This window comes from Panthera tigris, chromosome X (genome assembly GCF_018350195.1).
Source record: "Panthera tigris isolate Pti1 chromosome X, P.tigris_Pti1_mat1.1, whole genome shotgun sequence".
NCBI lineage: Eukaryota > Metazoa > Chordata > Mammalia > Carnivora > Felidae > Panthera > Panthera tigris.
Window position 1 is genome coordinate 88,012,350 of NC_056677.1, and position 16,492 is coordinate 88,028,841.

Below are 16,492 nucleotides of genomic sequence, written 5' to 3' on the forward strand. Positions count from 1 at the left end.
AAGCATTGGTGAAGGTCCTTTTTTAAAAAAAAAAATGTTTAACGTTTTATTTTATTATTGAGAGACAGAGGGAGACAGAGCACGAGCATGGGAGGGGCAGAGAGAGGAGGAGACACAGAATCTGAAGCAGGCTCCAGTCTCTGAGCCATCAGCACAAAGCCCAACGCGGGGCCTGAACTCACAAACTGCAAGATCATGACCTGAGCAGAAGTTGGACATCTAACCGACTGAGCCACCAGGCGCTCCAGTGAAGGTCCTTTTTACAGGGAAGTTACAAGTCCAGGGCCTCATGACTTACCTGCTCATTTCACCTTGCTTCATAACCAACACTGTGACTTTTACAGTGGCTTCTTTGAATGTTCTAGTCCTGGCTTAAAACATGCTTTCTTGGGTCCCTGCTCTCTGCAGAAATCAGATATTTTCTCCTTACCCTCTGGCACTGGCTGAGGGCTGCAGGCAGGACTGATGTATCTTGTTGTGATGTCGCCAGGCCACAGCATAAGACAGGCTGACTCACCCCTCCCCCAGTCTTCCCAGGAGCAGGGGTAGCAGCCAGATGTCTAAGGTGTAGAAGGGCTTCCTTGATGGACCGCAGGATGTGTTCCAGGTAAAAGTCCACAGGACCTCAAATTGTTGACTAGAAAGTAAATAAGCCCAATGCTGGCTAGTGAAATGGAAAGTCGGATAGCTTGGGTGTTAACCCAGATTAAGGTAATAGACCTTTGATGAGCTGAACCTCCTCCTGGACCACTGGGATACCTTGTGTTAATGTTGACTTTCCAGTTTTAAGTCCAACAAGACTCCTTTGGGACAAAAGTTTGTGATTTCAGTAGGTGTGAGTGGACAAATTGAATTATAAATGGCTCATTTGTAGCAGGAAAAAAAGCTAGTTGATATTAGAGAACTCGGGGAGAGAGACAGGTTTTTTTCTCCTTCAATATGCTCTTTGAATTTTCTCTCAGAATCTACCTTTCTGCTTTAGTTTAAAAATATATTGGCTTTCTATTTGAAGGGGAATATATCTGAATTTATCTTGATAATATTTTTTGGTTTGCGGATTGCCTTCCCTCCCTCATCCTATTAAGGTAAATAGCACTGGACAAGGAATTAGAAGAACTGGGTGCTAGACCTTTCCCCGCTGTTAACTTTGTGTGTGTCTTTTTTTTTTTCCCCTCTCTGGGCTTCAGTTTCTTCTAAAATGTTAGAAGAATGAATTCAATGAATAAGGCTTTTTAAGTACATTTTATGAAAACATTAATTAGTTCCACTGGACTAGCGCAATACCAGTTTATTAAATAATAAACAATCACTTAAACACACATTTATATAAAACTAACAAAGTGTGTGCATAGACTGTGTACAATGAAGAAATCTTAGGGATCACCTAGTCCCGTGATACCCACGCTTCAACCCCTTATGTCTTTATGATTTTTGTCATAATTGTGCGCCCCCAGCAGTATTATTTAATGTCATTTTCTATATTGACTTGGTTTCTTCAAATTTTAAAAATATCTTAGTGTCACCCTAAGCAATAATATCCATGAAGTCACAGACTTGATGTGCTAGATATGTATCTTTGTAATAAGTTTTCATTTATGTGCCACCTAAAATCAACTTATGTGCCTAGACTTGGGGAATACATCTCATAATTTGGACGATCTTGCTTGGGCTCCTCGTTCAGATGTGGAAACTCAAGGTTGGAAAGATGATTAAATAACAGAGTTTCTTATCACAAAGTTTCTTATCACAGGTTGCCATGGAGGCATAACCAGAGGCCACCTTCCCTGACTATGTCACAGTCAGAGGCAGAGCTGTGGCTAAAGCCCAGACCATCTGATTTCTAGATCAGGCCTCTTTCCACCTCACCATGCCGCTCCCATGGTTGCCATTATGATCTAACTATTCATATCTCTACTAGAGATGAGACTAGAATCCAGGTCTTCCTTGACTGTGGTAAATTATAATAATAATAAATGAATCCTGTGACTTCGGGGGAGCCATTTAATCTTTCTGGATTTGAGTGCCCTTATTTGTCTAAATGAAAGAATAACTCCAGTTCTGCCTCCTTCCACGTGAGGAGAATGGTACTAGCTGCCATTGACGAAGCACTTCCTGGCCACTATAAGGGGATGGGACCAGATGATTTCTCAGGGGCCTCTTCTGCTATGAAATGTTTTTCTTCTAACGAACAGGATAAACCCAAGTTTGCTTCTCCAAAGGAGTATGTGTGTATGAAAGGAGTATGAATACTCTAACTTTAGGAAAACCAGATATTCCTGCAGTCCCACTGAGTAAAGTAAACTCAAATCAAACAAAGTCTATAAAGTCGGGGGTGGGGGGAAATGATGGTTTTGGTTTCCCATCAGGCATTTGTGTTTTAGGCAATGAGTTTCCTCCAGGTAGGGTCATCAGGTGAGCATCTTGATCTAGCCAAAGCGTAGGAGTTGAATCCTGTCAGCTCCAGCTGTTTATCATCTGTCAGATGGGCACGCATCACTGCTCTGATGACATCACAGAACTGCTTTGTGCACAAGTGAGGAGGTGGCTGTGCACACCTGTGAGAAAGCTAAAGCACCCCACTGGCTTGGGCAACTTTTGCCGTGGGATCTGTTTCCTGTGGGAGAGGATGGATGGGGATGTTGCCTCTTACCAACAAAGGTGACATCAGATAGAGGGTGCTTCTGGGTAGCTTACCTTAGCCTTGGCCACTCTCCAATTCTCATTTCTGTCATTTTTATGTCCTAGATTTACTATTCTGAAGGTGGACAAGCTACAGCCATCGGGCAATTTAAAGGTCGGATTGTAGGGTCCAACGACCCAGATAACGCATCTATCACTATTTCACATATGCAACCAACAGATAGTGGTGTCTACGTCTGTGATGTTAACAACCCCCCTGACTTTGTTGGAAAAAATCAAGGCATCCTCAAAGTCAATGTGTTAGGTATGGGCAATTTTTTTTTTTCTGTTTGTTTTTTTCTCTTCTTGGAACAACTAAGACCTTAAATGAGCAGTGAGTTATGGTGCTAATTAAGTCCCAGGGGGTAAATATCCTCCCGGCTCCTTTTATTAGCAGGGAAAGAGAAACACACCACCATCCCAACCTTCATAGTAACACTGAGAAATCACTCACAAAACATGTTGAAACCGTGTTGCCAAAATGGCAGAAAGCAGAAGATAATCCAACCTTCGGGATCCGTATCTCTGATGGGTAGAATGGGAACAGGGGGACAATGCATAGTCGCCACTAAATGATCACTAGCGGCTCCTCCAGAGGGAACCTCCAATTGGAGCCAGTCCTACCTGGGGGAGAGAACTGTCATTTTATTATCTCTCCTAAGCCAGGCACAATTCCCACCATTAAACCATTCTTTTGAATAAAGGCGGGAGGGTCCCTTTTAAAATGGGGGGCGGGGGAGAGGGGAAAATGGGTGATGGGCATTGAGGAGGGCACTTGTTGGGACGAGCACTGGGTGTTGTATGTAAGCAGTGAATCATGGGATTCCACTCCCGAAACCAAGAGCACAATGTATATACACTGTATGTTAGCTAACTTGACACTAAATTATATTAAAAAAAAAAAAAAGCACTATTTGGAGAAAGGACCACATGTTAAGCCATAGTGAGAATTTATTTATATACAGATATTCATTATGTGGCATTCAGCAAGTCATATCTGCTTTTCAAATGCATTTGGAGTGGTTCATTTATACAGTATTTATTGAGTGCCCATTTTGTGCCAGGACCCATGAGGTTTACAGTGATGGAGGCATAGTTTCTGCTCTTGGAGAGTTCACAATTTTTGGTGGTTTCTAGCACTCCTTCCAGTCTCTAAAAGGACAATGAGAGTTTTGCTCCTGTCTGAGGGCCTGTGGAAGTACTGAAGGGAAAAACGAAAGGGCTGTCAAACCTCACCAATCAACCATTTGAGCTAAGGGATCTCCCATTTCTAAGTAATCCTAAATGGAGCTGATCCAGTCATTGTTCCTCTTGAGCTGTGTACATCCATCACAGGAAAGAAGGAACTAGATCCAACCAGTGACTTGATAATTGACTAGCTTGGAAAAGCAGTAGTTGGTAACAAGGTGCACATCCAGGAGAACCATCCAGAATCATCTGAGCTTGCCTCCCAGGTGATGCCCAAAATGAATTGTGAGGTTTGCCCACATCTACCCAACTGGAAAAGAGGGAAAGGTCATCAGGAGCTGATTTTTAAGAGTGGGGTAGCTCAGTCATGCTTTTATTTTGCTGAGCACCATGTTAGGCATTGGGGTACAGGGGGAAAACAAGAGAATTACAAGCCCTTTCCTGGGAGAGTTGATGCTCCAGTTTGGAAGACTAGTCATGTACATGGGAACTAAACAGTGTGGTATATATGCTGGGGGTCAGAAGGCTTAGGTTCTGGCTCATACTCCACTACTCAGTAGCCTCAGGCAAGTCAGTCCACTTTTCTCTGGCCATTTGGAGATGGGGTTGTAATCTCTGCCCTGTATTTACAGGTTTGAGGATCAAATGATATACTGGAGATTCAACTTTCAAAGAATTTGGGGGAATTAGCCCTCTAAAGGTTTTCTGCTGCTCCCTGGCTCTGGGTTGTCCTTCTGACCAGAAACAACCTAAAGAAGCCAAGCCTCTGTCTGAGGAGTTGGGCATGGTGGGGGCCGTGGGGAGTAAGGAGGCCAACTGTGGGGAGAGGTGTTGATATTTCCTTAGAGATCACTCTTCCTAGCAATGAATTTCCCAGAGACATTCCATTACCCAGTGATGGACGTAGATCCCATGCTTTTGCTCATTCATGCATAAATTCATTCAACAAATCCTGAACACGTGTTCAGTTACTGTGTTACACAATGGTGATGCAAAGATAGAAAAGACAGGGTTTCAGCCCTCCAAAAGTTTAGAAAATAGGGGCTGGGGTGGCAGGACACAGTTTAGGTAAAGGAAACAGCAGTGAGCAAAGGCGCAGGTGGTTTGGACTACCATTCATTTGAGAGATATCCATTAGGTATGACAGCCTTGGAAAATGAAGCTTTGAAAAATACCCAGATAGAAGTTTGAATAATTATTTTGTATACATTTGGAATAAGCACCCTATTCCTTCTGTGATTTGGCACATAAAAAGAAAACGATGAATTTAGAGAAGGCTTGAGAACACAATGAAGCATTTTCATTTACTTTGTGAGGTAAGCCTCTTCCTCCCAACCCGGTTCTGTTGAAAGCAATAATGCTAAATGGTAGATCAATGGCTATGCCAGTAAAACATCCAAGTTCTACTGGGGATGTTAACTGGTTGAAATGGCAATCCCATCCTGATTCAGTAGTTTTAGAAAATATATAGGTTTGGGATGTGGTTCAAAGTGATTCACTAAGTGTTTTGCTAATAAAAAAAATAAAATGAGAGAAATGTGTCCAGCGGGGGGAAAAAAAGCCTATCTGGGTTTGATTCTGGGCTCTAGAAACACTCCCCATTTAATTTTATGCTCATAATGCTCTATTCTGCTGTAAAGGCGATCCGATCAAATCATCATGGTGATAATCAGACAGTTGCCATCAGACAATCAGACGGTTGCCATGGGGTAAGGAAAAGAGAATAAAGAGCTAAGTGGAAGAAAAATACTTTAATTTAAAAAACACCTGTTTAAACAATGGGGCTAGTGAAGGGTGTCAAAGAGCTACAGCTGCATCCGTCTTCTCACTCATGTGTAGAGTGGGTTAGAGCCCGAGACTGGAAGCTTAACTTCAGTAGCAGGCCACAAAATGTAGGAGCCCATGCCCAACAGCAAGTCCATGTGCAAGGCATTATAGGCATTACTTTACTTACATAAATTCAATATATTTGGATTAGTCGGAGACAAAGTCAATATATTAGGATATATAGTATCCAATATCCAATTGGATGGTTTGGATTACAGATGAGTCAGCTGAGGGGTGGTTATGTTAGGTTACTTGCCTAAACACCGTCTAGAGTAAAACTGCAGAGCGAGCAGTCTATGCAGATCCAGAACTGTGCTCTTAACTGCTGCCTCCAAACTGATAGCTGGAGAGCCGGGGGAGTCCAGAGCATTCAAGGTATAACTGGCCTGAGCTAGAGAAGCTGTGTCTTTGGAGGGTTTCAGGCCTAGGTGAAGAGAAGAAAGGTGAGTTGGTAAGTATTGGAATTTAGATTATTATCTACATGTAACACGAGGCTTCGAATAAGCTGTGAGCAGCAAGATGAATGAGGAAATTCAGATTCTCACTTTCCCATGGGACTTCTCCACGGAGACGTTTTCATAAACAGCTAGAACTCAGTATGTCCCAAACTGACCTTATTGTCACCCCTTCCTCCTCTGCCCTCCTTCCCTGAAAACCTGCTCCTTTTGTATTCTTTATCTCAGGATGACAAACTCATGTACCCAGCTGTCCAAATCAGAAACCTAGGAATCATCATTGCCTACACTTTCTTCTTCATGCCCCCTATTCGTCTGGTCACCATGTCCTGTCGATTCTACTTCCTTGATACCTTGTGACGATTTTCCCTCCTCACACCCCCAGAGAGCAAGCAAACCATCTAAAGCATTAAAAATGACCATTGTCCTTCCCCTATTTAAATTCCTTCCATGATGGGGCGCCTGGGTAGCTCAGTTGGTTGAGCTTCCGACTCCGGCTCAGGTCATGATCTCACAGTCTATGAGTTCAAGCCCCGCGTCGGGCTCTGTGCTGTCAGCTCAGAGCCTGGAGCCTGCTTCAGATTCTGTGTCTCCCTCTCTGATCCTCCCCCATTCATGCTCTGTCTCTCTCTGTCTCAGAAATAAACATTAAAAAAATTAAAAAATAATCCTTCCATGATGCTCCTGCTCTCTGTATAAAACACATGAGGGGCACCTGGGTGGCTCAGTCGGTTAAGTGTCCGACTTTGGCTCAGGTCATGATCTCATGGTTCGTGGGTTGGAGCCCTGTGTCGGGCTCTACGCTGACAGTGTGGACCCTACTTGGGATTCTCTCCCTGCCCCTCCCCCACTTGTGCTTTCTCTCTCTCAAAATAAATAAATAAACTTAAGACAAATACACGAAATGCAAAGCTCTCCAAGCTATGGCCTCTGCTGCTCTCTGGCCTCATCTCTCACTACTCCCCCCACCCCACTTCAGAAGTGTTTCAGGGTTACTCTTGAATTTTTGGTGCCTTGTCCAGTGTCAGGCACATAGAAGGCAAACAAGTAAATGCACGTGGAGTGAAAGATAAAGATCTCAGCTTCACGTAACACATCCTCTCAAAATGGGCTTCCCCTACCGATGAGGGATACAGGCAAATTCAAACCCTCCAATAGTTTTGTGTCACCCATCCCCAGAGAAATTAATGTCAAAAAAGACTTATAAAGGAAAGGAAAAATATAGCATTAGTAAAACAAATTTTGTAAAAAGAATAAATAACAACTTATTGCAACGTATTTAAGGGTCCTATTTTCCTTTAAAACTGTGCTTCAAAAGTGTAAACTCTGTCCTTAGTCATTTAGTGTTTGCTTACATTTGGCAGTTTTAATAAAGGCATATTTTAAGACAATGCGGATATGCATGGTTATGAATCTGGGGAGGAGGCTGACAGAAGAGATGCTGTTAGAATCTTAATGGCCTGGTGACTGGAAGGCCCTTGAACCTGAAGTGCTCTACCCCCACCTGGTGGTACAATCAGAAAACTGTCAAACTAACGTTTCAAAGCTTTAAAAATGGAGCGCGCACATTCTACAAAATGACAGTGAGGAGGTGACTGCAGTTGTTACAGAGTGCAATTCCCTCCTCAGGATGTTTACTCTTTGTCGTTGCCTTACAGTCAAACCTTCTAAGCCCCTTTGCAGCATCCAAGGATTACCGGAAACTGGCCATCCTATATCTCTTTCTTGCCTCTCGGTCCTTGGGACACCTTCCCCTGTGTACTACTGGTATAAAGTTGAAGGAGGAGACATCGTCCCAGTGAAAGAAAACTTCAGTAAGTACAGCCCTCTGTGGACCCTGGGTGGCTTAGTCAGTTAAGCTTCTGACTCTTGGTTTCAGCTCAGGTCATGATGTCACAGTTTCATGAGTTTGAGTCCCGGGTCGGGCTCTGTGCTGGCAGCACGGAGCCTGATTGGAATTCTCTGTCTCCCTCCCTCTCTGCCCCTCCCTCACTCACGCTGTCTCTTTTTCTCTCTCAGGATAAATAAATAAACTTTAAAAAAAAGTACCGTCCTCCACAGCCCCTGGCAAGGTGTGGTGTGTGTGGTTGGCTGACAGTATGTGTGTGGGGCTGGTTGCTCATCTTTAGAACTCAGTCTTCAATTTTTCTGGAAATGGGATGTCAAAAGATCTCCTAACAAGATGACTATGGTCTGGTCTTATCCCCAGCCTGTAGAAGTCAAGCCTGTTTTTGGCTCGGAGGTGGTGGGTATGGAGAGAATAGGGATGGTTCCAGATGGGCTACCTTTGGAATAGTCCCACGGGGTCTAGTTGGACCCAGAACATCTCCGGGAAGGGAGGCCAATGTGGGGATGTGGGTGGAAATTGGGCAATTCTGCTACATTGTTATGATCTGTAGCCACATAAGAGATTTCAAAAGTCTGTTTCCTGTTTCTGACAGACCCAGCCACCGGGATTTTGGTTATTGGAAATCTGACCAATTTTGAACAAGGTTATTACCTGTGCACTGCTATCAACAACCTTGGCAATAGTTCCTGCGAAATTGATCTAACTTCTTCACGTGAGTTAATCATCCAGCTTCAATAGTTTCTCCTTAGGTCAAGTATCCTGGGCCTGCCAACCCAGTAAATGAATTAGGATCCCTGGTTAGTCCTTTCTGCCTTTCTGGAGATTTTGGTGGTTTATTTATAGGTTGATATGATGAATTACTATCCTAAAATCTAATAACTTAATATGTGCTGTAATCTGCCCTAAGTCATTTACAAAAATTTTGTTTAGCCCTCATAACATTTCTAGAAAGTAGGTATTACTATTTAGTAAATAAAACAACAGCCCCATTGATATTACCAGACCGAATTTTCTTTGTGATGCTGTTGGTGAATCCTGGTGAAACTAGCAATCTGTGTCACATACGGAGCTCACAAACTTTCCAGTTCATCAGTAATTTGTTAAGATCTGTCTCTAATAATAATAGCAATAATAGCACTTGTACCTACAGCTAATATTTGTGGAGCACAAATGGTGTGCCAGATACATGGCCGGGTGTGGTGAGCGTTATCTCACTCCTCCAACCACCCTGCTGAGGAGGCACAATGTACTGTTAGCCTCATTTTACTGAAAAGGAGACTGAAACTCAAGGAGGTAAGTGACTTGCCCAAGGTCATCCAGTTAGTGACTGGCACAGCCAGGATGCCTTTAAACCACAACCTTTCAGGGGCGCCTGGGTGGCTCAGTCTGTTCAGCTTCCGACTCCTGATTTTGGCTCAGGTTATGACCTCACAGTCGTGAGATCCAGCCCTCCACTGGGCTCTGTCCTGGTCGTGGAACCTGCTTGGGATTCTCAATCTCTCTCTGTCTCTCTCTCTCTCTCTCTCTCTCTGCCCCTCCCCCGCTTATAGGTGCACGTCCACATGCTCTCTTTCTATCAAAACAAAACAAAACACCCAAAACAAACACAACCTTCCAGTTCAAAGGTGCTTAGTTACTAAGCAGAGTTGAGGGCCCGGAGTTGTAAAATTGGGCCAATCGGGGGCAAGCTGTCACAAGGGCTATCTTGCCACACCTTTGAATGGTCACTTAATAACACTTAGGATCATGTCACCTATTCATTATTTCTAACTCACTTTGAATCTGTGACTTAAGCATATACTGTATCCAGGTGGCCAGTTCCCTTGGACCATTGCTCTCCTGTGAAGCTAAGGTTTCTTCCTTCCACGTGTCCTGAATCAAACACTTTCTCTCTGCCCCTCCCCCCACTCTCTCTCAAAATAAATAAATAAACTTGAAAACAAAGAGGTGAGAGTTTTACAAGGGTGTCTGGGGGGCCGAGTCCCTTAAGCATCTGACTCTTAATTTCGGTTCAGGTCATGATCTCACGGTTCTTGAGTTTGAGCCCTGTGTTGGGCTCTGCGCTGACAGTGCAGAGCCTACTTGGGATTCTCTCTCTCTCTCTCTCTCTCTCTCTCTCTTTCTCTATTCCTTCCTTGCCTGTGCTCTCTCTCTCTAAAAATAAATAAATAAACTTAAAAAAAACAAAAACATTTTGCAATTCCAGGTTGCTTCTTCATTCAGCTAATTTCTATTCAAAGGTGAAGGGACATCTTTTTGGTCTTTGTCTGTGTTCTCATTCTACCACAGTCCCTTGATCATGTCTTATGTGTGTCTCTATATCTTTCCCAATCCTGTTTTGCTTTTCCAAGGGTACAGTTATACTGCACATGTAGAGACTCAGCAGTTGTACTTGAACTTGCTTCCACTCAAATACTTTTTTAAATGATTTTGGCATTTGACTGCCTGCTCACTTCCCCTTCCCTTCCCTTCCCTTCCCTTCCCTTCCCTTCCCTTCCCTTCCCTTCCCTTCCCATTTTACTGCCTTTCTGGAGATTTCCTTTCCTTCCCTTCCCTTCCCTTCCCTTCCCTTCCCTTCCCTTCCCTTCCCTTCCCTTCCTTTCCCTTCCCTTCCCTTCCCTTCCTTTCCCTTCCCTTCCCTTCTCTTCCCTCCCTGCTTCCCTATCTTCCTCCCTCAAACATTAATTGGATATCTACTATTTGCCAGGAACTATCATAGGTGATAGAGATACAGAGGTTAGTAAGATACATGTCTTACACTCAAGAACTCACAGCAGTTGTACTTGAACCTTGCTTCCACTCAAATACTTTTTTAAATGATTTTGGCATTTGACTGCCTGCTCACTTCCCCTTCCCTTCCCTTCCCTTCCCTTCCCTTCCCTTCCCTTCCCTTTCCTTCCCTTCCCTTCTCTTCCCTCCCTGCTTCCCTATCTTCCTCCCTCAAACATTAATTGGATATCTACTATTTGCCAGGAACTATCATAGGTGATAGAGATACAGAGGTTAGTAAGATACATGTCTTACACTCAAGAACTCACGGTTTAGCTAGAAGGACACAGTAAAATGTCTTAAATGCTATAATAGTGGTCTGTACAGGGTCTCTAGGACACCAAAGAAGGAACAATTAATTATGCTTATAGAACCCAGGTGACTCTACCAAAAAAAAAGTGCTACTTGAGCTGGATCTTGAAAGAACTTGCAAAACCTGTTTCTTTATCTAGAAAATAGGGATGAAGGTGAAAGGCAGGGGAGGGATGACAGTACAGCAGCAGGCTTAGGAGAGTGAACAGTCCATGCTGGGGAGGAGGATGGAGGGCTCCAGAAGGGACGTCTCCAAGGGGGAAAAAACATAAGAAACCAATAAAGGCCACCTGGGTGGCTCAGTTAGTTAAGCATCTGACTTTGACTCAGGTCATGATCTAATGCTTCGTGAGTTCAAGCCCCGCTTCAGGTAAACATGTGCCCTGCTTCGGGTGAGCCCCGCTTCTCTCTCTTTCTGCAACCCCCCCCCCACAACAAAAAAGAAACCGATAGATTATCTGACCTGTTTAAATCTAAGGAAAGGACTTTTAATAGTTTTGGTGGAAATTTGGGGGGTTAGTAGTAATACATTAAAAAAAAATCCCCAAATGAGGTAATAATGAACTTCAATGAAAAATTGTAAATGTACCAGAATCATAGTATATATATATATATATATATATATATATATATACATATATATATATATATATATATACTAAGTTCCACAGCTGTGAACATTTGCATACTGCAAACTTTGATATAACAACAACTTGTGCTATAGCTATTATCAGGAGAATGTGGGTGGGGGGTGGGTATAAGAATACAATCTTCACCTTCCAGGGTAGGAAGTCATCAAAAAAGGACAAAAATTGGAGAATTAGAACAAGCATAATAGAAACATGGGGGCAAATATCAAGATGATTTAAAAAAGAGAGAGAGAGAGATGAGTGGTTGCCTCTAGTGAATGGGACACAGAGATGGGGAGAGGAGAAGGAAGGGACTGCTGTTTCTTTGCTAGAAGTCTAGTTGAATCATTTCACTTTGCAATTTACACGCATGGATTCCTTTAATCATAAAAAGTCGAAATAATGATCAACGAACTCAACTAGCCTCTTATCTCAAAGTATAAGATGTTCAGTCTTGTTTGAAGGGAGGCAGATGGGGACGGGCCCCCTGGAGCTCAGACAGGGTCCCCCAGGGACAGAACTTTAGTGCTGGAAGGTCTGGTGCTCAGCTGGGTCATCTCACATTTGTTGGGTTGTTCCATAGACTGATCTAATAAACCAGATGCCTGTTCATGGAAAGGGGCACATCTTTTTCCAGGGGTCGGAATGCACGAGGCTCCTTGGTGAGCATGGAATCTGTGGGAGAGGTTTTTAGGGAACTACTTCACCTATGCTCTGAATAAGCCTGGTGAAACGTCCCTCCCTGTAACAGAGGTCATTTCTCTGGTTACCAGATTGTAGCTCCACAGGTTTTCATTGGTCAAGAAGATGCCCATTGATGGGGTGCCTGGGTGGTTCAGTTGGTTGAGTGTCTGACTCTTGGTTTTGGTTCAGGTCATGATCCCAGGGTTGGGGGATCAAGTCCCACATTGGTCTCCATGCTAAGTGTGGAACCTGCTTGGGATTCTCTCTTTCTGTCTCTCTCTGCCCCTCCCCTGTGTGTGTGTGTGCATGTGCATGCGCATGTGCCCATGCACGCTCTCTCTCTAAATAAACATTTTAAAAAAGCAAAAACAAGAGAAGATGCCCATTGAAAACCCACTTCTCTAAGCCCCATTTTGAAAGTGACCCTCCCCCCCCCCCGTAGGCATGTCTTCTTATGTGTATCAATGGGAATGGGTAAGCAACATAGTCAAGCCAGTCATCTTTCTTCTCCCCCTATGAGTCTGGCCGAGTTCTTGGGGTTTCTGGGCTCTACAAGTCATTTTCCCACTGTATGAATGCTCTAGATATTCTGCACTGGTCACAAATGCACATGTAAAAGGCAGACAGTACATTCCACTTTACCAACCAGCAGCTTATATCTTCCAGATCCAGAAGTTGGAATCATTTTGGGGGCATTGGTGGGCACCGTAGTAGGTGCCACCATTATCGTCTCTGTTGTGTGCTTCGCAAAGAGCAAGACAAAGGTGAAGGCAAAGGGGAAAGGAAGGAAGAGAAATTCGAAAACCACCACAGAACTTGAGTAAGATCTTATTTTGTTGCCTTTACTTGACAGCCAGCTCTTCCTAAGTGCTCTTTTTAGCTTAACATGTCGGGGGTATCTTTCTGCTCATTCTCACTGCTTCTATGGAAGAACGATGATGGCCACCATTTCTTGAGATCTGTGTGCCAGACTCTGTTCTAAGCGCTTTATGTGTATCAACTCATTGAACCACCGCAACAACCCTTTTAGGTCTAAGAAAATGTGTTAATATATCATGCTGATATACTCGTCTTTCTACCAACACGGTCATAAAAAAATAATTTTTCATATTTTTCCTGGAACAAGAGGACCATGAAGGCAAGAGTGCCTGTGGCCCATGGAAATCGGCATGCGGCTCTGCCCACAGCCCACTCTCTTGACCACTCTGCTATTTCTTCTTGAATGTGTATCACACTCGTTCCTTTGTTTCTGTCTCCATTTCTATGCTTCCACAACTATGTATTGTATTGTGCACAACTATGTATGTATTGTGCTAGATAGAGTGAGAGCTAGCAGTGGCTCAGAGCCATGGATTTGGCCCTCAAACACATTATTTAGACCCTTTCGTCCTGACATTAGTTTTCCTACCTTTTGAATACTGGCTTTTCTCTCTTGAACTCTCTTTATATTGTTGAGATCTATCCTTTCTGGTCAGGAGACAAAATGAACTCATGGTCTGACAATGAGTCAGAATATCAGAAATCACAGAGGTCTTGAACAGATTGGAACCCATGGTCACTGAAGCGACACAACCTGTGGTTCCATGTGAAATGGCATACCCTAACTCCTTCTTCCTTGGGCCTTCTTCCTGCAGACCAATGACAAAGATAAAACAAAGTACAGAGTGCGAGGTCATACCAGCTGAAGACGTTACCCACCTAGAAGCGCGTCTGCCACCTTCCATCCATGAAAATGAACCTGATACCATCCTGGGACCAGATTGTGAGCCTAACCCCAAGCCTGAGCCTGTCCAGGAGCCTGCCCCACAGCTTGCCTCAGGTCCTGAGCCTGTTCTGGTGCCGGAGGTTGAGATAGAGCAGGAGCAGGAGCTGGAGCCTGAGCCTGAGCCTGAGCCTGAGCCTGAGCCTGAGCCCGGGATTGGCATCCAGCCCTTGAGTGGCAAGGAAAAGGGAGTGAATAAGCCATAGGCCAGTAGCCTAAGTAGTGTTCATCACTAAGGAACCCATAATTGGCATTTGGAATTCAGCTGACATAACCAATCTCCCACCACCTCCCTCCATTCTAACCAACCCTCTTCTAACAAGGTGCTCCCACCATCAATCCTAAATAAACAGGTCAAGATAACTACTAAATAAGCACAAGGGTTCCTGCATTATTACCATTTTACTAACATGTAAGCGTAACTAAGGATAAGGCATGTGATTTCTAATTCAGTTGTAAGTGTTTTGCAGCAACACCTACGTTGTATTTCAGAAAACCATATTTCTCTATTTTTAGCTACACTTTGTTACATTCCACATGCACACATGACAAGGTGGCATTAACTGGGGTCCATATTATTTCTATGATCAGCCGTCCAGGCTTCCCTATTCATTTTCACATTTCACATTGGCCCCAAAGACAAGAGTTTACCAGCATTCTGTCATAGATTAGAAAAAACAATCCTCAAAAATTCTGGAGGAGAATAAGTAAAGGGTAAATCTTAATTGGTACATAGCATTTAAAACTAGGTCTTGAAATCAGTGTTTCATTTATCACATTAGATTTCCCAAGGACCCACCCTGCTATACAGTATCTTGAGCATAGCAACATTTTTAAATAACCTAAATTTTAAATTGAAAATAATGTACAGGTAGTACATTCCAGGTAGTAGACAATTCCAAATAGTATTTTCCTTTGGTGAATACACATCATAGGGGATGTACAATTTCACTTTTAATGAGATATTACGTTACTACTGTGTCCGATGCTATCTACTTTGGAAGGGCCAGAAATGGGAAACTGTTGTAAATGAACACCTAAGATCTATTTTAGATAATCTGAACTAATTATTTGATCTGTTTCACTGTTGGGATATTCCACGTGAATAGATACTATTCTTGTATAAATGCTAAATATTAACTAAAGTGCATTGATGTCACCTCTTCTCCACCTGTTAAAATATCTTTTCCATTTATCATATTTTACCCACGTCCTACCTTGAAGAAATTTATAGGTAGACTTTTTCATCTGTAATCAGAGTTTCTATCTTATTTTGAAGTTCAATAAATAATACTAATAAAATCTTACTTTAATGATCTTCAGGTGAATGTTTTATTAACATTATTGACATATACTTTACATACAATAAACCACACCTATTTCCAGTGTATAATTTGATGAGTTTTGACAGATGTAGATACACCCATGAAACCACAATTTAAATAGGGAATTTCCAGGGGCATCTGGGTGGCTTAGTTGGTTAGGTGTCCGACTTCAGCTCAGGTCATGATCTCACCTTTTGTGAGTTCGGGCCCCACATCAGGCTCTGTGCTGACAGCTCGGAGCCTGGAGCCTGCTTCAGATTCTGTGTCTCCCTCTCTCTGCCCCTCCCCTGCTCACAACACTCTCTCTTTCAAAAATAAACAAAAATAATAATAAATAGTACATTTCCATCAATCCAAAATGTTTCCTATACCATTTTGTGCAATCCCCCCATCACACTGGACCTAGGCAACCACTGATTTGCTTTTGATCATTAGAGATTAGCTTTGCCTTTTCTTGACCTTTGTATAAATTGGATCATACAGTATGTACTTTTTTTGTATCTGACTTCTTTCCAAGGTGAATCGTTTTTAAATGAAGTAATGAATCTCTAACTTACCACATCCAGATTTTCATGTAGAGAATTTTCTTAAGCTGTGAAGCCCTTTACTTACTTAAAAAATTTTTTCTTTAATGTTTATTTATTTTTGAGAAAGAGAGAGAGCATGAGTGGGGAAGGGGCTAATAGAGAGGGGGACACGGAATCTGAAACAGTCTCCAGGCCCTGAGCTGTCAGCATGGAGCTCGACACAGGGCTTGAACCCAGGAACCGTGAGATCATGACCTGAGCCAAATTTGGAGGCTTAACCAACTGAGCCACCCAGGCGCCCCTGTGAAGCCCTTTATGTAGAGATCATACTTGTACGTTAATTCATGTAGAGTCTTGTTTTAAGGTAGGTTGAACTTAAAATTAACATTACACATGTCCAGAGCCATGGAGAGAAATAACAGCTTTTACTTAGGTGTTTTCTTTAATGTGTCAATTTTCAGCTATCCCCACTCGCATGTGCACTCT

General features: G+C 43.0%; 1 protein-coding gene across 2 annotated transcripts in view; it reads left to right on the plus strand.

The window, feature by feature from the left end:
* The window catches only part of VSIG1 (V-set and immunoglobulin domain containing 1), a 38,283-nt gene extending 22,811 nt beyond the window's left edge, over positions 1–15,472 (plus strand). For both annotated transcript variants that reach the window (XM_007090645.3, XM_007090644.3), the window contains 5 exons: positions 2,746–2,944; positions 7,808–7,963; positions 8,591–8,710; positions 13,059–13,212; positions 14,027–15,472. In XM_007090645.3, coding sequence (XP_007090707.1) covers positions 2,746–2,944; positions 7,808–7,963; positions 8,591–8,710; positions 13,059–13,212; positions 14,027–14,360 — 963 coding nt within the window. In that variant the 3' untranslated portion in view covers positions 14,361–15,472. The remainder of the gene's footprint in view (positions 1–2,745; positions 2,945–7,807; positions 7,964–8,590; positions 8,711–13,058; positions 13,213–14,026) is intronic.
* Positions 15,473–16,492: the final 1,020 nt, after the last annotated feature.